This window comes from Rhipicephalus microplus, chromosome 9, assembly GCF_043290135.1.
Source record: "Rhipicephalus microplus isolate Deutch F79 chromosome 9, USDA_Rmic, whole genome shotgun sequence".
Taxonomy (NCBI): Eukaryota; Metazoa; Arthropoda; class Arachnida; order Ixodida; family Ixodidae; genus Rhipicephalus; species Rhipicephalus microplus.
In genome coordinates this window covers 38,308,421-38,332,522 of record NC_134708.1, presented here as the reverse complement: position 1 = coordinate 38,332,522, position 24,102 = coordinate 38,308,421, and the positions used below count along the sequence as shown (strand labels likewise).

The window sequence follows — 24,102 nt, the reverse complement described above, 5'->3', positions numbered from 1 at the left end:
TACCAGAAAAGGTGAGGTTCTGGGTGCAGGATAGACCGTACGTGAACACAGTAACGAAAGCCGCAGAGCTCGCTGAAGAATTCGTTACGCGCCGCGCCCTCGGGGCAAACAGCGAGCCTAAAAGGGAAAAATTCCTACTACCGAATAAGGCGCCGTTTAGAAAACAACCGACAAGTCTCGCACAAAAGGGTGAGGAAAACAATTCATCTAACCATGGGGCGTCGGCAGAGGCAAGCAAAAGGAAATTTGAGGCGAGAAAACCGGCTGCTTGTTTCAATTGTCACGAAACAGGGCACTTCGCGAAACACTGCCCGAAAGAAAAGGTGGCCTTTTTATCTATAAATGAAGCCGACGAGAACATGAAGTTGTTAGAGCCCTATATGTACGACCTTACCGTGAACGGCAAGCAGTGTCGGGTTCTTAGAGACTCCGCAGCCACTATGGACGTAGTTCATCCGTCTTTTGTTCAGTCCGGACAGTATTCAGGAGACTGTGCCTGGATTAGACAAGCCGTAGAAGCAAACAGTCAGTGCCTCCCCGTAGCTAAAGTTGTCCTTAAAGGCGCATTTGGTACGTTGGAAACGGAAGCCGCGGTATCGCCATATCTACCCCCTCAGTATCCTTACTTATTTTCAAATAAGTCAGATCAAATGCTGAAGGAGGAAGGTCTAACGTTGGGAGAAGGCATAGTGCAGGCACTGACTAGATTGAAGGCACGTGCGCTGGCTGCAAGAGCAACATTCACTGAGGCAAACAAGCCTCAAATCGACAACGGGCCTGGTTGCGAGTTGGACACCATGGTAACAAATCGACTTGTGCGAGAACAGGCTGCAGAAGCCGTAGTCGCGGAAGCAACCATTCCTAAAGGCGACGATGAACCTCCTCCCGAATAGGAAGGGGTCAATTACGCCTCGTTGACCGAGCAAATAGAAAATGCCGTTGCTCCCAAGCCGATTCCTGGTAGTACAGAGGATAGCACAGAGGGTGACACATTCCAGGTACTAGGAAATACAAAAGAGTTGTGTGTCATGCCAACTTCGGATAATTTCAGTCGGCTGCTGCAGGTGAGTCCCGCTTCATTAATAACCGAACAAAAGGGGGACCCGACGCTTAAGCAATTCCAGGACAGTTCGAAAGAGGGAATCGCCAAACGAAATGTGAGATTCCAAGAGAGGAGCGGCATACTCTATCGAAAATATCTAGATAGGCGAGGAGTAGAGTTTGACCAGGTAGTCGTACCTCAGGCGTATCGTCAGGATTTGCTTAGTTTGGTGCATGGAGAATCATGGTCAGGCCACTTAGGCGTAAAGAAGACGAAAAATCGTCTTTTACAGGAATACTACCGGCCTGGATGCTTTAAAGATGTAGAGAGGTTTGTAAAATCTTGCGATGTGTGTCAGCGAGTGGGTAAGCCGGGAGATAAGGCGAAATTTCCAATGAAGCTGGTACCCGTAATCACTGAGCCCTTTAGTCGGTTGGTAATTGACACAGTAGGTCCTTTGCCCAAGACAACTTCAGGCTACCGTCACATCCTGACCTTAATCTGCCCAGCTACTAAATTTCCAGAGGCGGTCCCGCTAAAAGAGCTAAGTTCCGTCGAAGTAGTGAACGCACTTCTGTCCGTGTTTGCCCGGGTAGGCTTTCCTGCCGAGATACAATCAGACCAGGGCACCATTTTCACGAGTGCCTTAACGACAACCTTTCTAGAGCGGTGTGGCGTGAAATTATTGCATAGTTCAGTGTACCATCCGCAGTCGAACTCGATAGAAAAGCTTCACTCCGTGATGAAGCGAGTGTTAAGATTAAGCCTTATGTTTTGAACGAAAAACTGACTGGGAAATGTGCTTACCTGCAACGATGTTTGCACTAAGAACTGCTCCACATGAGACAACAGGGTTTACGCCAGCGGAACTTGTTTACGGCCGCAGACTGCGGTCTCCTGTTCGTATGCTGAGAGAGTCGTGGGAAGGTCAGGGTGATGATCCTGTAGTAGTGGAATATGTCCTCACCTTATTGGATCGTCTAACAAAAGCCCAAGAACTGACCGAGAGTGCGATGACCAAAGCACAGCAGAAGGCTAAACTTTACTACGATCGGACAGCTGAAGCGCGACACTTTGCTGTAGGAGACAGGGTCATGTTGTTGAGGCCCTCCCAAAAGAATAAGCTTGAAGTGCAATGGGTCGGCCCGGCCGAAATTACTCGAAAATTGTCTGACACCAACTATGTGGTAAAATTACCAGGAAGTCGTAAGGCACACCAGGTGTATCATAGCAACTTACTCAAACCCTACAAAGAGAGGGAAGCCATCGTGAACATGACTTTAAATGTTCCGGAAGAGGTTCCGGCAGAAATCCCTGAATTAGCTCCCGAATCGGACGAAGTCCCGATCGAGAAAAGAGTTGAGGATTTAGCATCAAAGTCACAACTGACAACGAAGCAGAAGCAGGAATTGCGTGGTCTTTTGACCGAGTTTCAGGACAGATTTATAAGCGAGCCAGGCCGGACATCCGTCCTCACTCATGACATAGAGCTTACCTCGTCGGAACCGGTAAGATCTAAGACGTATCGGGTGTCACCTCGCCGGCTTGAGCTAATAAAAGCAGAGGTTAACAGGATGCTGGAATTGGGCGTGATTGAGCCGTGTGAAAGTGATTACACTTCCCCGTTAATTCTTGTGGAGGTACCCGGCAAAGATCCGCGTCCTTGCGTAGACTATCGTAAGTTAAACCTCATCACCAAGGATCAGACATACCCAATTCCCCACATTGAGGAACGCGTCGAGAGGGTAAGCAGCGCGCAATTTATCTCAACGCTAGACCTAGTGAGAGGTTACTGGCAGGTGCCTCTCACCGAGAGGGCGAGCCGGTATGCTGCATTTATTTCACCATTGGGGACATTCCGCCCTAAAGTGTTGAGTTTCGGCCTAAAGAACGCGCCTTACTGTTTTTCAAACTTAATGAATAAGGTTTTGCGGGGTCAAGAGGACTTCGCATTGCCTTACTTGGACGACGTCGCCGTGTTTTCCTCGTCCTGGCCAGAACACTTGGCGCATTCGAGAGCAGTACTGACACGCCTACGCGAAGCAGGTTTAACGGTGAAGGCGCCCAAGTGTCAGCTAGCACAAGCAGAGGTACTCTATCTCGGGCATGTTATCGGTCGAGGGCATCGCCGTCCCTCTGAAATGAAAGTGGCAGCTATCCGAGACTTTCCCCAGCCCCGAACGAAAACCGATATTCGGGCTTTTCTTGGAATAGCTGGTTACTATCGTAAGTACATCCCTAGATATTCCGACATTGCCAGCACTCTTACTGACGCGTTGCGCAAGACCGAGCCCCAAATGGTCGACTGGGATGAGGAGAAAGAAAAGGCTTTCCGCGTTTTGAAAGCGGCCTTGTCGAGCCAACCTTTGCTTAGTTCACCGGACTACTCGAGGCCTTTCACAGTCCAATGCGACGCTAGTGATAGAGGCATGGGGGCAGTTCTTAGTCAAAGGAATGAGGGGGATCAAGAGCATCCCGTCCTCTATGTTAGCCGGAAACTCACCCTTCGCGAGCAGGTTTACAGCGCTAGCGAAAAGGAATGTGCGTGCTTGGTTTGGGCAGTCCAGAAACTGGCTTGTTATATTGCCGGAAGCAAGTTCATTGTGGAAGTGGACCACTGTCCTCTCACCTGGCTACAGACCATGTCCTCTAAGAACGGCCGCCTGCTGCGTTGGAGCCTCGTTTTGCAACAATATACGTTTGAAATACGCTACAAAAAGGGTGTACTCCATGGCAATGCTGATGGCTTAAGTCGATGCCCCTGACGCGAGAGGATGTCTCGAGAACTCTGCCATTTTTTTTCCTGACCTAGACAAGAGCTAGTGATTGTTTTTTTACTCTTTTAGGTGTACTTGTTTGAAAACGTATAAGACACGGCTATCCAGGGTTTCGGGTTCGGTGTGCTTCCAGTGTTGTTGTTTTGTGTCACCTTAAAGTGTGAGTAACATTTTGAATAAATTGTGTATTTCCTTTAATATCAGTTAAAGGGGAAAATTGCCTGGTGGAGTTTGGCGGAATTGTCCGGCGCTCACCGGCTGAGTAGTTGTGTTTTCATGTGCGTATGTGGTGTCTGTTGAGCCCACAATGAAGCAGGTGTTGCCCTCTACTTCATCAAAGACGGTCGTCACCAAACCGACTGCCGGCGCTGATCTCTCCGGACAGTGGCTGCAAACCTCAGCCCATCGAGATCTTCACCCCCCCCCCCCGCGCGAGAGACTGTTACGACCGGCCCTGGGGAGCCAAGCAGGAAGAGTTTGGGGGAGAACCGGTTCTTGACCGACGGTGTCGTCCACCCCCACCTCTTCATTCGGGTTCCTCCTCTCGCCGGGAGAGCTCCGGGGTCTGCTGTGCGTTCGTGACCATATTTGGTAACATTTTAGGGCGCCGTGACCATATATGGACCTCGTGTTAGGTTGTGCCACTCCATGTGTTGTGAGGTGTGTTTCCCCCTCTCTCGTGGCCGAGGTGCCGGAGACACCGTATTGGCTGACGATGCGGACGGGGCACCCAGTGTCAACGGCGCGGCGATATAAAATGCCGAAGACGTTTTGTATCACACTCACTCTTCTCTCTTTGGGTCAGTTGACCACTTCTCCTCATGTAAATAAATCTCTGTTGTTCGTTCGGGCGCTTTTTCTCGCTGAATTGTTGGACGATGGATCCTGCGACGGGGCCAGCTACCGAAAACGAGACCGGCAGGACCAGGAGTCCCAACAAAGCCTACCTATTCCACGTTGCTTAATTTCTAATCTTGCTTGAACTTCTGATCTCATGCACAATTAAGACCACATTGCCGAACGTCAGCCCAGGAACCTTGACACCTTTCCATATTCCTCTCACAACATCATACCTACTGTAATTCCCCAGTGCCCTATTTTTCATCACTGCTGCATTCCTGTTCCCTTTTGTCGACACGTATATTTCGTGTTCCCTTAGGTACTCGGTCCCATTGCTTATCCATACGCCCAGATATTTGTATTTATCTGTTATCTCTAGCGTGACCACCTGTATTCTAAGCTCACTACCTTCATTGTCATTAAAAATCATGACTGCTTATTTTTCCTTACTGAATCTGAAATCTAACCTATCTCCCTCATTACCGCAGATGTCCACCAATGTCTGAAAATCTTCCTTGTTGTCGGCCATTAGCACTATATCATCTGCGTACATCATTGCTGGTAGTGCCTGTTCAATGAGTTTTCCTTTTTTGACGAAAGAGAGGTTGAAGCCCAGTCCACTTCCCTCTAATTTGGCATCTAATCCTTGTAGGTACATCATGAATAACAAGGGTGACAGAGGACACCCCTGCCTAAGCCCCCGTTTTACTTCTGCGGGCTTAGATACCTGTTTTTCCCACTTTATAACTACCTTGTTACTTTTATAGATCTCCTTTAAAAAATTGGTGACTACATCTTCCACGCCTAGTGTGTCCGGTATTCCCCACACTTCCTCTTGAACCACGCTATCGTACGCTCCCTTGATATCCAAAAATGCTAGCCACAGGGGCCTGTGTTCCTTTTCTGCTATTTCGATGCACTGCGTCAGTGAGAACAGATTGTCTTCCAACCTCCTGTTCTTCCGAAACCCATTCTGCAGTTCCCCCAGCACCCCCTCATCCTCCATTCATGTCTCCAGTCTTTCCTTTATAATCTGCATCGCCATACTGTAGACCACTGATGTCACTGTTATAGGACGGTAGTTGTTTATGTCAGCTTTGTCCCCCTTTCATTTATAGATCATGCTCAACCTGCTAAGTTTCCATCCATTGGGAACTTCCCCATCGATTATTATTTTGCTCACTGCCTCTCTCAAAGCCTGTTTAGACTTCGGACCTAATGTATTTATCAGCATAATTGGAATGCCATCTGGGCCTGTTGAGGTACTACTAGGAACCCTTTTCTCAGCCCTTTCCCACTCTTGTTGTGAAAATGGAGCCATTGCGCCACTTGATTCATCCTTATCTATGCAAAATTCCCGCCATCTGTCAGCCGTCGTGTGCATAGCCGTCATGTTAGAGCTTCAGGGCGGGGTAGTCTGCGCGTGTTCCTACTTAGACGTATACGTAAGCCGTAGCGGCGTAAAGCGTGTATTGGCTGATACTCGCAATGCTGACAAATCGCTGCGTTCCTTGCTGCACACAGAGATGAACTCCGAATGCTCAAGGAAAAAAAAAAGGTAAGCTGCAAACTTTGCCCCCTTGTTATTTTTTCAAGCTGATGACGTGTCCGGCATGTGCGCCGGCTATACTGCTCCCGAAACTCGGGTTTGCGTTCTCCTTTTTGCGCAAGGAAGACTTGTAATGACATTTGTACTTGGGTTTCCACAAATTGCTGCACGCCGAAGCAACGCAGCTTTTGCAGCGTTTCCGCTATAGCAGCCATTTACAAAGATAAGGTGGTTCGTACGCTTCACACATAAGCCATGGACCTTGACGCAACAAGCTTTATCGCGGCTATAACTGCCTGTGCCTGCATTTCGTCGAATGTGTGTTTTTTTTTGTCACGTTTCGGTAACGGCGCATGCTGAAATAGAAGCAAGGGCGCGTCATCGCTTAATTCTGAGAAGGCAGATACAATGATAAATCATCTTTGTTTCGTGTTGTTTCCTTTTCTATTCTGGAGTGTGACAAGCTGCCGTTTACTGGGATGACGTGCGCGTGACTGCGCACGTTTTTTTTTTTCAAGCATTTTATGTGCTCGTAACATTAGACGAAATGCAGCCACGCGCAATTAGCCGCGATAAAGCTCGTTGCGGGAAGGTAGCTTCAGCGTGAAGCCTACGAGTCACCTTTGCTTAGTAAATGGATGCTAGCGGAAGTGTTTGAAAACTTCCTTGCTTCGGCATGCAGAAATTTGTGGAAAGATAAGTACAAATGTTATTGCCCCTCTTATTTGTTGAGAATGACGAACGCAAAGACGTCTTTCGGGAGCAGTAGCCAGAGCACATGCTGGAAACGTCGTCAGCTTGAAAAATTTACAAGGGCCAATGTTTACGACTTACCTTCTTTCCTTCAGTATTTCGAGTCTTTTCACTGTGTAAGGGGCGCAGCAGTACGTCGGCATCGTGATTATCAGCCAATACACGCTTCACGTCGATACACCTTCGTATTCGTAAACACACGCGGACTGTGCCCAGTGCACCGCGCTGAGCCTCAAACATGGCGGCTAAGCACGCAACGACCGACAGATAGCAGTAATGTTTGCATTAGGTCTATAGGTTGGCTGCGGGAGCCTCTGGAATACTCCTTTTAGGGGCGAAGCTCCTTAGGGTGTGGGTCTGTCCTTCCTCCGTTGTTGTCGTACGTAGCCACCGGTGGCACATACCCGCTCAAGAGCGGGTATGCGCCACAGCGTATGCGAGATGGCGGTACTTGGAGTGTTCACTAGATGGCCGCATGGGCTGACGGACAGACAGACAAGCAGACGGACCGCACGGATTGGGTATGTGCCACAGGGTATGCGAGACGCGAGGTCGCGGTACTTGGAGTGTTCACTAGATGGACGCACGGACGGATAGGCAGACAGACTAGAAGACGGACGAAGAGATGGTCGGACGCACGGACGGACGCATGGGCATACGGACGGACTCATGGATGGACGCACGGGTGGCCGCGCGGATGGACGGAAGCAAGAACAAACGGACGGGCTGACGGACGCATCGCGCCACTCATCGTCATTCACTCCGTGGGTATGCTGTGGTTTTTTTGGTGTTTGTGTGTCTCATGGTTTCTAAAATGCTGGCTGTACCAATGCCTCCTCGACTAGATGCCCGCTGCCTCGCTTGCTGTCCCATTGTGGTTTCGTTGAGTTCTCTACAAATCTGTGAGGCGGTGCTCGACGCCTTGCCGACTTCCGGTGGCAGCTGAAATGTAGGGCAAGGTCCATTTAAATAGTCGCGAAGGCTCGGGCGAAAAGCGGCTCAGTGGCTATTGCCAGCGACATCAGCATAGAGAGTTATGGGAGCTGCGATTGAAGTGGGACTATTGCTGCGTTCCAATTCTTAGAAAGCGCGTAGACAGTCTACGAAGACTGCTTAGAAGACAGCTTCGAGCCCATGCTGTCCGAGAAACGGAACACATTTAGACTGCTTTTACGCGACAATGCGCCACCTCGCGTCGAGAAGAAAAAGCTAAAATAAACAAACGTAACAGTTGTATTTTCTGGCTTATTTCATGTTGAAATCGAAAACAAATGAGCGTTACTCACATTTAGCGTCTGGGAAAGCGTCAACTTGTGTGCAGACAACCATTCCGGCGATGTTCGATCTATTTGAGCGATTCGATGAGCCGCCATCTTGTTTAGACAGCAAAGTAGCCTGCATCGTATTTGTCTACGATGCGGTCTTCTCAGAGGTGTCGGAACGGTGAGTATTGGAACACAGCCTACGCGTGGAGGTAACAAACACTAATAGTAAAAAAAAAAACAAGTTTGATTCAAATTTTATGCAATCAATGAGTTTTACAAATGCACTTTTTTCGCCCAACAATAGTACATATGTGTGATGAACAAAGAATTTACGATGATTTTTGTTATTACGAAAAGTCTTTTTCCAGCGCCCTCTGCCCATGCTATTATCACTCAGTGCCTCCCATGCACTACATGGGTACACACGGCAAGGCCCGCTCGTAACATTCGTCTGCGAAGACACACCCCCTCGCGTGTTTTTGTGTTCTGCGCCTGCTTGCGTACTCTCTTGTGCGCAAAATGGTTAGGTGTTTCTTATCCTTGGTGAACGTCTTCAGTGCAGTGCCTGACGGGCAGCGAAATGATGCGAATTGCATTTAACGCTCAGTACTTTCGTCGGTACACTGTAAACCAAATTACACCCATATAGGTGTTTTATAGTGTCTATAACTCACACCCCTACACCCCACAAAATGGGTGTATCAAGCAGGACTACACCTATTACCGTGGGCGGATTTCCGAATTTACACCCTATGGCACATTTTTTGGGGTGTAAAAGCAAATGTACACCCAAGTGGCCTTAAGGGAGTGAGGGTGTAAAAGCGAATGTACACCCAAATAATCTTAAGGGCGTAAGGGTGTAATATTGCTGACACCCTAACACCCTTAAAAAACAAAAGTAGTGTAAGGGTGTAATTCTCCCAAACAGCAAAAAGGGTGTGGGGGTGTTCATGCTGAATAATGCCCCAACACCCATGCGAAAAATACCATGATTCGAGTGTTGCCCCCTTTCTAGTAGGCCCCTGTGGAAGCACGTGAAAGCTTACCCTTTACTATTCATGTGCAGATGTCCTATTGTAGTGGCTCCTGCCACAGTGTGGTAATCCTGGCCCTAGCACAGCTTTTATGGTGCATAATGAAGCATGGCATATAAGGCTCTCACATATAACATGTAATCCTAGCTGAATGCGAAGGCATCACTCAAAATGAGCTGTCACACATAACAGAACGTTCACAAAGTCATGCCATAGTGCAAAATGAAATCAAGCTTTATTTTATTAGACAGAGAGCACATACAGGCTTCAGAGACAAATTGTACCTTAATCAAAAGCCTTTTTTCAATTGTGCAGAACAGAATGCCATTTGCTACAAAGGACCGAAAATAAGACATCAATGGTACGGCATGGAGCTCTAACTACCGATGCATGCATATCAAAGTACAACAGAAGAGCCTTTATTTGCACTTAAAGAAGAACTAATTTTAACACGCTTCAATGCAGCACAAAAGCACAGTGCAGTGAAGCATACAAACAGCAAGAAGAGTAGTGCAATGCAGCATGCCTTATTCCTCCAATATACTGAAATAATATAACAATGCACACTACAATTGCCTCATTGATACGCCACAGTTTGCATGTGTTGTGGCATGCCTTATGCATATTATGCAAGGCTAGTGATATTCTAATGAATGTAATGACAAAACAGTCTTAAAATGGCATTTTCATTTCACAATAACCCTTGTGTATTCAGACATTCATAATACTGGAGAAACAATAATACAGGAGTGAAAACAATAGGCAAAGTTACAATAGCTTAACAGTGTCACTAGATATTAACCATGCAGAATAATTGATTTAAAGATGTAAAATATCAAGCGCATCACATATGTCTCCCTGAAACAATGCAACATCAAAGAACATAAAATGGACACACAAAAGCAGGGTGAAAGAGTAACCACTTACAGCTAGCAGAGGTGGAGCAGCCAAGCTATCATCTGGAGCAATATTTTGAAGCATCATATCTTGCTTTTCCAGGGAGAAAATTTAAATTTAGAACAGGTTTCAGGAAAAACAAATGCAACATTTTTGAGCCTGATATACAATATTTACAGCATTGATTGATATGTGCAGTTTAGCATCCCAAAACCACCATATGGTTATGAGAAACGTCGTAGTGGAGGGCTCTGGAAATTTCGACCACCTGGGGTTCTTTAACATGCACCCAAATCTGAGCACACGGGCCTACAGCGTTTCTGCCTCCATCGGAAGTGCAGCCACTGCACCCGTGATTCAATCCCGTGACCTGGGGGTCAGCAGCCTAGCACCATAGCCCCTAGACCACCGCGGTGAACTCCAAATTTACCACAGTACAACAAATTAGACTGAATCACACAAAAGGAAAAATATATGTAGAACTTATTTGACATCTGCTAATTCATTCAAAGTATACGAGAGCGCAGCTATTTCAATAAAAGCACTCTTGAACTGTCCCACAGTGCAAACAATGCTAACCTCCCTATTTACGAACTCTCCTCGACTCACATCTCGTCCTTATTTGAACAAGCTGAGCACAGCGCCACCGCTTGTCTAAAAATGATGCTGCGTTTCTCGAGAATCGCTGCAGATTATCACTGATATTGGGTGACTTACTCTGCCTAGAGACTGCGCTGGAATCAATTTTCTCAAGTCACGGCGAAGCATTTAGTGAAGGGACGTTCTAAAATACGGGGGTAAAACTCACAGTAGTATTTGCCGAGCTTGTCAAACTGTTTGACAGGCGACCCAGAAATTCCAGATTTTCGTAAAGGAGGAGCTCAAGGGGGTGGCGAAAGAAAAAAGTCGCATACGATTTTCCTTATTGTCGCTTAAGGCTGCAAAAACTTCCTAAATCACTCTGAAAGACGGCCAGCACTCATACTAGTACTCGTTATTGAATGGCATCTGCATGGCAGAGTAATATAGGGAAAAAATATTTTGTGCCCTGTGACAGCGAGTATTAGTAGCCACTTCCAAATCATAAAACACTTTTCCAGTGTTTTCCACTTTTCCAAACACAGTGAAAGCGTACTCTGGCAAAAGCGACTTAAAAAGCGTTATAGACATCATAGAAATGGGGGGAGAACTTTCTTTTAAACCGTTCTACTCTTTTCTTTTGCTGTGAGATTAGAATATGGTCAATTTAAAGTTATAATTGCGGTTGGCGCATCTGTATTAGATTAGATGATGATGAACCCGCCTCGATGGTTTAGTCGTCAAGGTACTCAGCTGCAGTTTTCATGCAGGCGAAAATGCTATAGGCCCATTTGCTTAGATTTGGGTGCACAAGAACCCCAGGCGGCCGAAATTTCTGGAGCCCTCCCCTAAGGCGTCTCATAATCAAATGGTGGCTTTAGGACATTAAACTGCACACATCAATCAATTGGATGGTGATGCACAAACTTACGTTGAATAATGGATTTTATGTTTCTTGATAAAATTAACAATACTGAGAAATAATTGAAGCTGGTTGGGCATTTAATAATGGTTTTGTGCAAAATTAGGAAATTGTATCCAATTGACACAATTGGCGTGGCTGCTTTCTCTTGAGCATGAAAATAGAATACGAAAATAGCATGTAATATTGTGCTACAGACATTAAACATGTGCTGTAAATAGACATGAATGCCTGAATTGAATAGTCAATTTCACGAGGAAACAACGACCACACAAAGAAAACAAATGGGCAGGACGGGTGCTCACTAGCAGCTGTTTGTAGCATATATTCATAATATAGCATATAATCATACACACAACCTTAAAAAGGTGGCGAGTCAGCATGAAGTACTGATGGAGTTCGTGCCCCTAACAAACTAGCAAAGTTGCGCCGGTGCATTGCTGGAAATCATCCTGAGCAGCTGAAAGGCTGTAAAAAGAAGCATGCGTGGCCATTCACGAAGTCTGCCACTGAAGTGGTTAACAAAATACCCCTATCGTGCAGAAAGAGACATGTTAGCCAGACGACGAGGCGCTGCGTCAATGATCGAGCGAGGGAACATGCCCTTACGGCAAAGAATAACGACGGTGCCCGTTCAAGAGCGCATGTCACTTCATGTGGATTCACACCAAGAGCAATTTCGAAGGGCTTTCACAAAAGAAACGGGGTATCAATTGCGTTAGCAAAACTTCACTCATCTTGTATGAGCTGGAAGCACGGTATCTAGCGATCATGTGTCCTATAGCGTGATTAGGTAAGGGACGGCCCAAGTAGGTTGCACATGCGTTGAAGAAAAGTGGGTTTATATTAGCCTGTTTCCTCAAGAAATAAACAATTGCAAATGAGTGCCCATCCCGTTTGTGTGTTTTCTTTGTGTGGTCATTATTTTGGTGCAAGATTGACTAATGTTTATTGCAAACATGCACCAACTATCCCAACAGTGAGTTCTACTAGATATGAACGGCACTGCTGCACATGTAAACAACAACAGCACGTGCAGCCGCCTTAGAACTGTGAAAAAAAGCAGCGTTGTACATTGCCTCAGAGGAGGCACTTTCAATATATTTCTTGGTAAAAAAAAAAGGCTTAATAAGCATAGGACCTTTTTCTGTGCTCATGACATGCTGTTAGGGTGATTTCATGCCAAACGCCCAGCCACTTTGGCGACCATCTCAAATGCATTAGGAAAATATTGTGCTGATTAACTGTATTGAAAGCAGTGAAACGGTAGGATATTTCGCAGAGAAAAAATGTTCAGTCACGTGGTTGCCTTCGGAACTTTCCGGAATGTCGTTTGGGTGTTTGTGAAAAAATTATTTTAAAAGTACGTTCTACAGCAAACTTGGCCTACATGTTGAGTTAAGGTTCTTGTGTAAGGTGTTTGAAGCTTAGTAATATTATTGCAATTATACTGGCACATTTGCTGCCAAGAATTAATCCAAAATGTGTTATGTTTGCAATTTTTTTATTGCAATACTGCAGTTTGTATGAATATCTGAGTAGTGAATACTTACTCCATGCAAGGTATATTTTGAGAAAAAAAATATTTGAGACCTCTCAAGCTAGAAAACTTTATAAAAAAAAATCATAAATTTTACAAAATCGTAATTTTTGTCCATATTGAGATGCAATTACGCCATGTGGTGGCTCAACTAAAAATTACCTTTAAACATAAATTGAAAGCAAATAAACAGTTCTTTTCATATACCAACATTACATTTTTTGTTTTAAGGAAGAAAATATTTTTTAGGCTTCCCATTGGCGCCTATCTTCCCATTTGGTCATACGACAACTGCCGCCTTGAATTTCCCTATTTTCATAAATGGGAAAGTTCAAAACTTATTTTCTTCCTTAAAACAAAAATATGTAATGAAAACAATTGGCATATGAAAATACCTTTTTTTTCCTTTCGATTTAGGTTTGAAGGTCATATTTATTTTGACCACTCGACAGTGGAAATCGCGTCTCAATACAGACGGAAATGACGATTCTGCGAAATTCGTAATTTTTTGTCCTAATGTTAGCAGCTTAAGAGGTCTCATATCATTTCCTCAAAATATACCTTTTGTGTAGTTACTATTCATTACTCAGACATTCATAGAAAGTGCAGTATTACAATAGAAAAAATGCAAATATAACACATTTTGGCTAAGTTCTTGAAGGCGTGGTAGATGAAGAAAGTGTTTAACAGTGCAAACAACAAGAAGGGAAAGAAGACACGAGAACAGAGCCCTGAACATACAACCAAAGTTTACTGCAAACCAACTGCAATATATAGAAAACAGAATCTGCACATAACCAGGCACCATAAGCAGAATTGCACACACATGCACCATACGGCCTACCTTATCAACAACCGGTCATATAAGTGGACCCCAGATAACTAACTTTACAGCAGTTAAGAAAAATTGAGGGCACGCTAACACAGGGAGCACCAAGTTGTTGAATATAGAAGGCCTCACTAATCTCGTGCTCGCGCCGGTTTTTATATCCCCCGTGATCAAACACTTGTCACGAATTGGCTGACAACAAGACTTATTACAATGGTCTGTCAAGTGGCTGGGAAGGAAACCATCTAGAGAGCGTGCTCCCTGAACCGATCATTCATGCATGGCCCTGTTTGGCCAATGTCCACAAGTAAATAATATCTTGTAGAAAATCGCTAGAACACATTCAACATGGCACATAGCGTGTTTCTTAGTGCCTGCTTCTTTCTTAGGTCCTTCACTGTTGACCCTGCGACATAGGCCAGCGAGCTTGTCGCGTGCGCAGAATGCAACTCTTACACTATTTTGTAGCGTTAGCTACACTGGCCTCGATGAGCCAATTTCGCGTAGCACTGGTCTGCGCATGCGCAATGATACTCCGCCGCCGCCACGCGCGCCTCGCCGCCGGTGTGTGCGCAATTCGATGCTCTGTGCAGACGATCACTGGTGTCACACACTGGAGTTAGCACCTTTTCCAGCAACCTTCTTTAGCCTATGAGAAACTTCGTGTATGCAGGGAATAACAGCCTTGCTAGAATGAGGCTTGTTGAGTTAGCTGTTGCTTTGTGTCTTATCAGGCAATCTTAGTGACGTTAGGAGAGTCTCGGCAATAGAAGTTAGCAGAGGATTAGAAAAGCCTGCTTGTTGAAGGCGGTGAACTTAGAGCGAGAAACTGCACTCTATCTGGCGGTGACAAGAGCCAGTTAGAATTGCCTTTAGGCAGAAAAAGCGATGCTTCACTTGGCTAGCTTAGAACGGGTGGACGTAAAAAGAAGGCTTTTTCTTGAGCAAGGTTCGTACCGCCAATATACATGGTCAACCAAAAAAAGCATTTTCAAGTCTAGACATCGTAACTTGTCGTCATGAATTAAACTCCGACTTTAGTTCCAGTTTCTTCATTTCACGCTGAAAAACGTCAAATATCTCACCAGTGCAGATGTGTGCATTGGCTCATGTTTAGCACCGGTTCTTTGTTACCTTTTACTCGTGCGGTATGAAAAAAGTCTCATGGCTAACTTCGATCACAGGAGTACAGTTAAAGTGTTCGGCTACGTTGACGACTTTTTAGTGTTTTACCGCATCGATCAATCTGACCCTCGGCGAACCACCGATGAGATATTTGACGTTTTCGGGCGTGAAATGAAGAAACTAGAAATAACGTCGGAGTTTATTTCTGACGACACCCTACGATGTCTACAATTAGAAATGCTTTTTTTGTTGTTGTTGATCATGTATATTGGCGGTACGAGCCATACTTAAGAAATAACCTACTTTTTAGGTCCGCCCATTCTAAGCTAGTCAAGTGAAGCATCGCTTTTTTCTGCCTAAAGGCAATTCTAACTGGCTCTTGTCACCGCCAGATAGAGTGCAGTTTCTCGCTCCAAGTTCACCGCCTTCAACAAGCAGGCTTTTCTAATCCCGAGCTAACTTCCATTGCCGAGACTCTCCTAACGTCACTAAGAGTGCCTGATAAGAGACAAAGCAACAGCTAACTTAACAAGCCTCATTTTAGCAAGACTCTTATTCCCTACGTACACGAAGTTTCCCAAAGGCTAAAGAAGGTCTCTGGCAAAATAGGTGTAAGGGTTGTGTTCTGCGCACGCGATAAACTCGCTGGGCTATGTCGCTGGGTCAACAGCGAAGGACCTAAGAAAGAAGCATGCTTTAAGAAACACGCTACGTGCCATGTTGAATGTGTTTTAGCGATTCTCTACAAGATATTTTTTTTACTTTTGGGCACGGTTACATTGGCCAAACAGGGCAATGCATAAATGATCGGTTGAGAGAGCACGCTAACTCTCTAAAAAGTTCTCTTCCTAGCCACTTGGCAGACCATTGTAATAAGTCTTGTTGTCAGCCAATTCTCGAAAAGTGTTTGATCATGGGGGGATATAAAAATCGGCGCGATCACGAGATTAGTGAAGCCTTCCACGTTCAACAACTTGTGCTTACTGTGTTAGCGTACCTTCAATTTTTCTTAACTGCTGTGAAGTTAGTTATCTGGGGTCCACTTATATGACCAGTTGTTGATAAGGTAGGCTGTATGGTGCATGTATGTGGGATTCTGCTTATGGTGCGTGGTTATGCGCAGATTCTGTTTTCTATATATTGCAGTTGGTTTGCAATAAACTTTGGTTGTTTGTTCAGGGCTCAGCTCGTCTCTTCTTTCTCTTCTTGTCGTTTGCGCTGTTAAGCACTTTCTTTGTCTACCATACAGCACCAACCAGCCGTATCAAGCACTTTGTTAGTCTTGGAGGCGTATGTGCCAGTGAAACTGCACTAATATTACTGCGCTTCAAACACTTTACACATGAACTTGTACTTAACATGAAGACAAATTTTGGTATAGAAGCAAGGAGCAGTACTTTTAAAGCAAAATTTTGCACAAACAAGAATAAAACGACATTCCGGTAAGTTCATAAGGCAACTACGTGACCAAAAAATTTTTCTTTCAGAAATATTTTACTGTTTCACTGTTTTTGATGCAGTAAATCGTTACAATGTTTTCGAATACAATTGAGATGGTCGCTAAAATAGCTGGGATGTTTGGCGTGGAATGACCCATTAGTAAATCAACCTTTTAAGCTGGAGACATCTAGGCCGTCTCCATTTTATCATACAACTCTAACATTATGCATTGTACACAGTTTTCTACATGCACTGCTGGTAATCTGATGGCAAACTGATACTCATATTGGAAAAATAAATAGGTATATAGAACACATAGCTTGAGATGAAGCCTTCCCATCAGAGGATTGATTGATTGGTGGGGTTTAACGTCCCAAAACCACCATTTGATTATGAGAGACGCCGTAGTGGAGGGCTCCGGAAATTTCGACCACCTGGGGTTCTTTAACGTGCACCCAAATCTGAGTACACGGGCCTACAACATTTCCGCCTCCATCGGAAATGCATTCCCATCAGAGGAATGTTCCTGAAATGTACAAGATATTTGGTGCACCCTATGAGTAGCGTTCACCACTGCTGCAACCCTTAGAGTGAGGTCGTGAGCCCGGAACAGCTGCTTTCATGTTGTGATGAGTGCACTGCATCGTCAGCACCCAGTCCATCATAGAAGACGTAGTTTCCTTTCAACATTCTGCATGTAAGAGATGCGCAACATTCAACTAAGCATTTAAAAAATACTGGGAACAATCAGAACCTCATTATGATGTGTCATATAATAAAAAGCTCCAGCTTCCCCACCTTAAGCTTTACCACTATTCACTTTTACATTTACAAGCATCTGTGCATATTAGTGTACGAATGCAAGTGCCATGTTTGAGTCTACACCATGGTGGTGGTGAAAAAGTGCTTCTCTCTTGAATCATGCACCTACCAAGAAGTTTGAAATATACTGGGATGCTCACAATACAGCGTTTTTACCAAGTTTTCTTGCTTAGCTAGAATACCCTAACCAATAGGCCAGTACAATGGGTGATACAAAAAATTATATAAACCCATTAAGACAGAAAAGTAGCAATATTTATCAGTTACTTTGAAGGATCGTTTTGTAGATATGAACTCATCACAGATGTACAATCTACTGTGTGAAACTAGTGTAAAACATCGAGCAAGCCCCAATCTGAAAGGATCAACAGCACTTGTTAAATGACAACTGCTGCTGGAAACACAGCACTGTGTATTTGTAAAATCTCACCTCTATATTTCTTCTCCAGTTACATAAATTTGGTGTACTGGATAATTTTATATGTCTTTCACAGGTTGCTTATTGGTCAACAAAATGATTACTTTAGCCCTTGAGTAAAACTGACTTTTTAAAAAATCAATAAGACGTGCTAATCTTATTCTTCGAGTGCATGCGTAAGCAGCTAATTCGCAGTTGATTTTTCTTTTAATTCATAAAAACAGCCATGCAACAGATAATGTATCACAAGTAAGTTAAATATATGCTCAATAAGCTCTGAACTGCTGGACTATAAATATGTATAATTAAAAAATGCACGACTTATTGGAGAAGTAGCTAACAGGAATATATGCATGGAGGGCTTATTAGTTGGATCAGTGTGTTTGCATTCATAAGGATGAAACCTGCACAGACAAAATGCATGAAACAGACAAGAACTGTTAGGTCTGCCTGCTTTCATTTACAGCCACCTGTGTCGCCATCCTCATTTTGTTTTTCGCGAGCGTGTTCTTTAGTGGCTAACTATGCCTACACCATTATCATCTGTGCTGTATCAGCTTAACTGAAAGTTTTTTGTGGGTATTTGTTGGTACACTTTGGCTAAGCTTTCATATGTAACCACAGCACCAAAACCCTACACCAAAATATACAGAAATATTCTATTCTACAATATTCTATGTGCCGCACTACAATGGTGCAAAAATGCAAAAAGATGTGTGCAATTGAGTGTGGCTGTTCAATCCCTTATTAAAACACATCAATATTTCTATACCCTGATTATCTACGATATACTAGTATAAATATAAACAAACCTAACAAGGCATAAAAAGCGCAAATCGCTGACCAAACAAGGTACATCAAAATTTTTTGGTTAGCTGCACGCTTTGTAACAAAACACATGTCACGCCACTGCAAAGCGCAAGCATCAAAGGGGTACTGATACAAATTTCAAGTATTTTCGGATTCTTGCTTTAAATGGCGTATTTACTCGCATTAAAAACACACCCCTGTCTTCAGTCACTGAAATCTGGCTTTTTTTTCTCCCGCGTAATAAACGCGCCCTATTTGTCCACTGTAGTCCCGCTAACTGACAATTGGCGCCTCCTTTACCGTTGATCTGCTTCGTTTTATTATTATTATTATTATTATGCCATTTCTTTCGCCCACTTCGGCTCGCTCAACCCCCCCCCCCCCTTTTTTTTTTCTCACCCGCTGCCGCATGCCGTAAGGTCTATCTGCGCGCGGCACATCCCCCCGTTTTCTTTAACCATGCCCGACAGCGAGAGCGAGCTTCACGAACGCTGCGACTGTTGAGACATCGCAGCTGATAAGCACACAGCGAGCGAAGGTCACGAAGCTACCGACGCCATGAGACGGTCGCTTCCTGCAATGACGAGTATCGCGGGCAAATCGGGAGTTGGCAGGCAGGCAGGCACGCACTTTTGCACTTCGTTGTTCGCATGCACGAAAGCTTACCTTTTCAGCAATAGCACGAAATCTAAAAGCGTTCTCCATGTAGCTCCCAGCGTACACTCCGTTGATTGCTTGTTCGCAAACACTCTGCTTGCGGCGTGCACAAGCTTCAACGAAAGCCGTTGACAGAGGAGACACACTCCGCCGCACCGAAGTTGTTTTGTACTTGCCGACGCGCCACAGATTGCAGTGACTCTTACTGTACCTACTGTAAGCGCGAGTTGAACCGTGCAAGCCGTACAAGTACACATCCTGGACAAAGCAAGTGAATAGTAAAATAATAAACCACCGTCAGCCTGCAGCAAACACGCATACGACATGTAACCACCCAATTCAAAGTCTGTCTGTTGACGATGGCGATGCGTAGTTGCCCCGAGACCTCAAAACCGAAACCGAAATTCATAGCAGCACCGTTTTATGATATAATTTCCAAGCTATGTCAAGCCTCCAAGATATATAGTGTAAATTTTATGCTTGACAACATATTTATTTGCTTGCAGAGCTTCGAAGTCGTTTTTTTTTTTGCCACTGACGTGTGCAGGTGGCAAATGCGTAGCCTTCGTAATGCTCATTTTTCTTTTCCCGAGGGAGGCGTGATCATGGCGTTGTTTCGACATTTTGGAGTCGATATTTGTTATTTGTGCAACATAGATATAAATGAAAAGTTAGGGAAGGGCGGCGGGGAGGTTGTTGTATATTTGAGACAACTCCACCCCTTTCTTATGTTCGTTTGAGGAGCTTTTTTTATTCGAAATGGGGCAAATCTAGAACCGAAAAAAGCTGCCTTGGCATATACATGCTATCAACGTTTTTCTAGAACAGTGATAAGTATAAAGAATGTTTTAATTTTACTGTTTTAGAGGAAAGGTGAACGTATGTATGAGCCTATTGAGTGTCATTGGTGCTACTTACGGGTCAGGATTTGGCCCATTTCGCACAAAAGAATGAAAGCTCCCGATTTGGTTTCTTAAGTATGCAACCACAGGTAAAAATGTACATGCAAGTGGGTCAGGCTCCCTTTTTTTTTTTCTCTTTCTAACCCCCTGCATGCATAAATCCTAGCAACACCCCCGCTGTGCTATTAGCTTCTTTTAAATAACACTCTGCCATTCAGCACGAACCTGGCGACTAGGCTTTTTACCGACAAAGTATGAATGACGCTTTCTTTTATTTCAAGTCTTAAATTGTGTGTGCGCATAGCAATGTGCGATTATCAGTGCATTGTAACGCCACAGTAACAGCTATCAATTACAATGCTGCAACTAGTCAACTATTCTCCATTCTTGTGGCACGGGTACATCGCGCTAGTGTTGTCTATGATCGTTCACGTGTATATTAAGTGACGCGTAAGCGTTTATATCAAGGATATAAAAAAGAACAGTATGTGCCCACAGAGTGGTGCATACCATTGTACGAGTTCACCCGTGCTTAGCGGATGTGCGCTAAGCTTGTCCTGGGCGCGGCATGCGTGCACAGCCGCTGCATTAGAGTAAGCTTAACCCGTTATTTGTAAACATGCCTAGTTCCACGGCAATGCGAATGCTGCAAACATTCAATTCGAACTCATCCATGTTCATGGATCTAAATATAACTCACTGGATAAATCAGGGACTTGTGTATTGATGCGAAATAATTCAGTGTGAGGAAATATGTGGACCCCCATTAAAAAATTGGCTCCGTATCTGCATGTTTCTGCAAATGTCGTCGAAAGACGATAGTCTTGCGTGTGGAGAGAGTGAACAGGACATTTATTTGGTGTTCTGCGCAAGAAATCGGTGAGTGGTATTCTGGAGGCACTGCGTTTGATGATGATGATGAAAAACATTTATTACAAAAGAGAGAGGTACGGGGCCAAAGCATGACCCTGCTACATGGTCGGCGTCCTTAGTCCGGGACACCGCATGACGAGGCCCCTACTCGCGCCCGTCTCACCAGAGCCCGTTGAGACTCTAGTGATGAGCAGTTGAGGAGGGCAGTCTCCCATGCCTCTCGGGAAGGGGTAGGGGAAGGGGGTAGGTGGGGATGTTTCGTACATGCCCATACCATGTGGAAGATATCACACGTCTCCCCACAGTGTGGGCACCGCCCATCTGTGTTCGCATCGAAATGCTTTAGGATTGCAGGACAGAGTAGAGTACCTGTCTGCAGGCGCCTTAGATTTCGCTCTTCCGCCTTACTCAGCCCCTTTGCAGGAGCCGGGTAAAGACGGTGAGTGTCACGATAATAGGTGAGAATTTCTTTGAACCGCAGCAGCGGTGTATTGGCCTCCGAGTCATAAGAGCCAAGGTGAGGAGCCCGGTGGGTAAGCGCTCGGGCGGCCGCGTCAGCGGCCTCATTACCTCGTAGGCCCTGATGGCCAGGAGCCCATACGATGCGTTTCGGGGCTGGATCAGCGAGAGCCCGTTTTAGAATTTGGCTGGCTAGGGGGGATATCTCTCCTACCAAGTAATGAGTACATGCTTTCCTGGAGTCCGTGATGATAACTTTCGAGTTGGGGTCCGCAGCAGCAAGCGCTATCGCGACTTCCTCAGCGCGCTCTGGATTTTGTGCTCGGAACGAGAGCCCATTGACATGCTTTTCCCGGTGAACTACAGAGGCCGTGTAAAATCCCGTGGGCGAAGGCCCTGCTATATCTACGTAGAATACACCAGGTCGGGAGCCGTGTTGCCTCTCAAGCGTCCGAGTCCGCGCCTGTCTTCTGCTTTCGTGCGTGTGCTTATCCATGTTACTGGGGAGTGGAGCGACCGAGAGCATATGCCGCCACAGTTCCGGAATACGCTCCGCCTCCTCTGCAGTGCAAGTGTGTTGTATATGTAAGCGGTTTAGCAGGCGGCGCCCGGGAGCCGTCTGCACGAGCCGCGTATATTGATTCATAAGGTGGGCCTCCCGCAACTCCTGGTAGGAGTTGAGCACACCTAACGCCTTCAGTTTGGCGTTGGAAGTGGCCACCGGGAGATCCAGAGCTCGTTTAGTAGCCTTACGAATGATGGCATCTATTCTTTCGTCTTCTTGCTTGTTAGTGCGAAGGTATGGGACGGCGTAGAGGATCCGGCTAGTCACGAAGGCATGCGCGAGCCGAAGCGCGTCCCTGCCCCGCAGACCACCCCGCTTGTTGGAAACGCGGTGGATCATGCGCCCTACCTGTTCGCCTATTCTCTTGAGTTTCGCTATAGTGGAGTCCGGTCTGAGTCTGTGGTGAATGAACAGGCCCAGAATCCGGAGCTCCTCCACCTCTCTGATGGGAACCCCAGACAGGGAGATGTGTATGGCTGAATTATCTCTTGGCTTCGCTCTAACGTGCAGAAGCTCTGATTTGTTTGGAGCACACTGGAGTCCACAATCGTTGGCATACGCCTCGACTATGGATGCGGCCTGCTGAAGGCGTTCCTGCATTTCACCAAGGCTCCCTTCAGTGGTCCAGATTGTAATATCGTCGGCATATACTGCGTGTTGTGTGCCTTCCACCCTGGCCAATTCGCTTGGAAGGCGCATCATAGCAATGTTGAAAAGGAGTGGTGATAACACTGCTCCCTGTGGGGTACCCCGTGTTCCCATAATGTACGGGCCATATTCCTCGTCCTCGATCCGAAGAAGTGCCTGGCGTTTAGAGAGAAAATCTCTGACATATGCAAAGGCCTTAGCCCCGCAATCAGTGGAGCTCAAGTTAGCCAGGATGCTGCTGTGTTTAACATTGTCGAAAGCCCCCTTCAGATCAAGGGCGAGGATGGCTTTATCATTGTGTTGCATACTTATGGGCTGTATGACGGCCCTATGGAGCTGGAGAAGGACGTCCTGTGCAGACATGTGTGGGCGAAACCCAAACATGGTGTCTGCAAAGAAGCCCTTGCCCTCAAGGTATGGGGAGAGGCGATCCCGTACCATCGTCTCCATAAGCTTGCCCGCGCACGAAGTCAGTGATATGGGCCTCAGATTTTCCGTATTCACGGCCTTGCCTGCTTTGGGGATAAAAGTCACAAGTGATGTTTTCCATTCGGAAGCGAGCGCACGGCCGTCCCAGATCTCGTTCATGTATTCCAATAAATGGAGGTAGGCTGTGTCAGGGAGGTTTGCCAACAGCTTTACTGTTATGCGGTCCAGCCCCGGAGCCGTACCCCTGCGCATTTTAGCTAAAGCCGCTTTAAGGTCATGCAACTCAAAACGGGCATCGAGTTGGTGGTTAGGCTTACCAGAGTACGTGTACGCCGGCCCAGGCGGGTCCTCCGTACGACAGAGATACCTATCGCACAGAGCATCCGCAAGCTGTGCCGGAGTGCCTTGGTACCCTTGCAGAGCTCGCCGGAGCTGCTTCTGCGCCTCCCCTCTCGTTTGAGAGGGGTCTATGAGACTGCGAAAGAGACGCCATGTCCCCTTCGAGCTCATCTGACGAGCTGCGGCGTCGCAGCGGGCTATCCAATTTGAATCTGAGAGTTGGGCGGCATACGCTGCAGCTTGTTCCGTGAGTTGGGCTATGCGGATACGTAATTTGCGATTAGTCTTCTGCTTTTTCCAACGTTTTGTTAAGCTTCGGCGCGCCTCCCACAAGTGTAGGAGGTGATTGTCAACTGCGGGGATTTCTGAGTTGGTTTGGAGGGTAGTAGTAAGTCTTTTCTGAATGTTGTTTACGTGTTGAGCCCATTCTGCATAGCCTCCAGAAAATAGCACGGGAGGGATAGTCTGATTGCGAAATTGGGTCCAATCGGTCAACTTGGCTTGACCGCATTTTTTATGAGCTGACTTTTCCAGGAGTGTGACCCGGAGAAGGCAGTGATCACTGCCTAGAGAATCGCCCAAGTTCTC

The 24,102-nt window shown here is 45.8% G+C and overlaps 2 protein-coding genes across 2 annotated transcripts in view; one reads left to right on the top strand and one right to left on the bottom strand.

Moving 5' to 3' along the window:
- LOC119163702 (uncharacterized) overlaps nt 1-24,102 on the top strand; it is a 76,975-nt gene that overhangs the window by 26,187 nt on the left and 26,686 nt on the right. The gene's annotated exons all lie outside the window — the stretch shown is intronic.
- Nucleotides 9,477-22,552, bottom strand: LOC142771665 (uncharacterized). Its single transcript, XM_075873451.1, has 2 exons — nt 19,309-22,552; nt 9,477-17,283 (listed from the first exon to the last, which is right to left on the bottom strand). Exon 1 carries the CDS (start codon nt 22,435-22,437, stop codon nt 21,190-21,192), a length of 1,248 nt encoding a protein of 415 aa, XP_075729566.1. The 5' UTR covers nt 22,438-22,552; the 3' UTR covers nt 9,477-17,283; nt 19,309-21,189.

What these genes read in the sequence shown, in the direction of transcription:
- LOC142771665 (XM_075873451.1), bottom strand. Translation starts at nt 22,437, where the DNA reads ATGATCCACCGCGTTTCCAACAAGCGGGGTGGTCTGCGGGGCAGGGAC.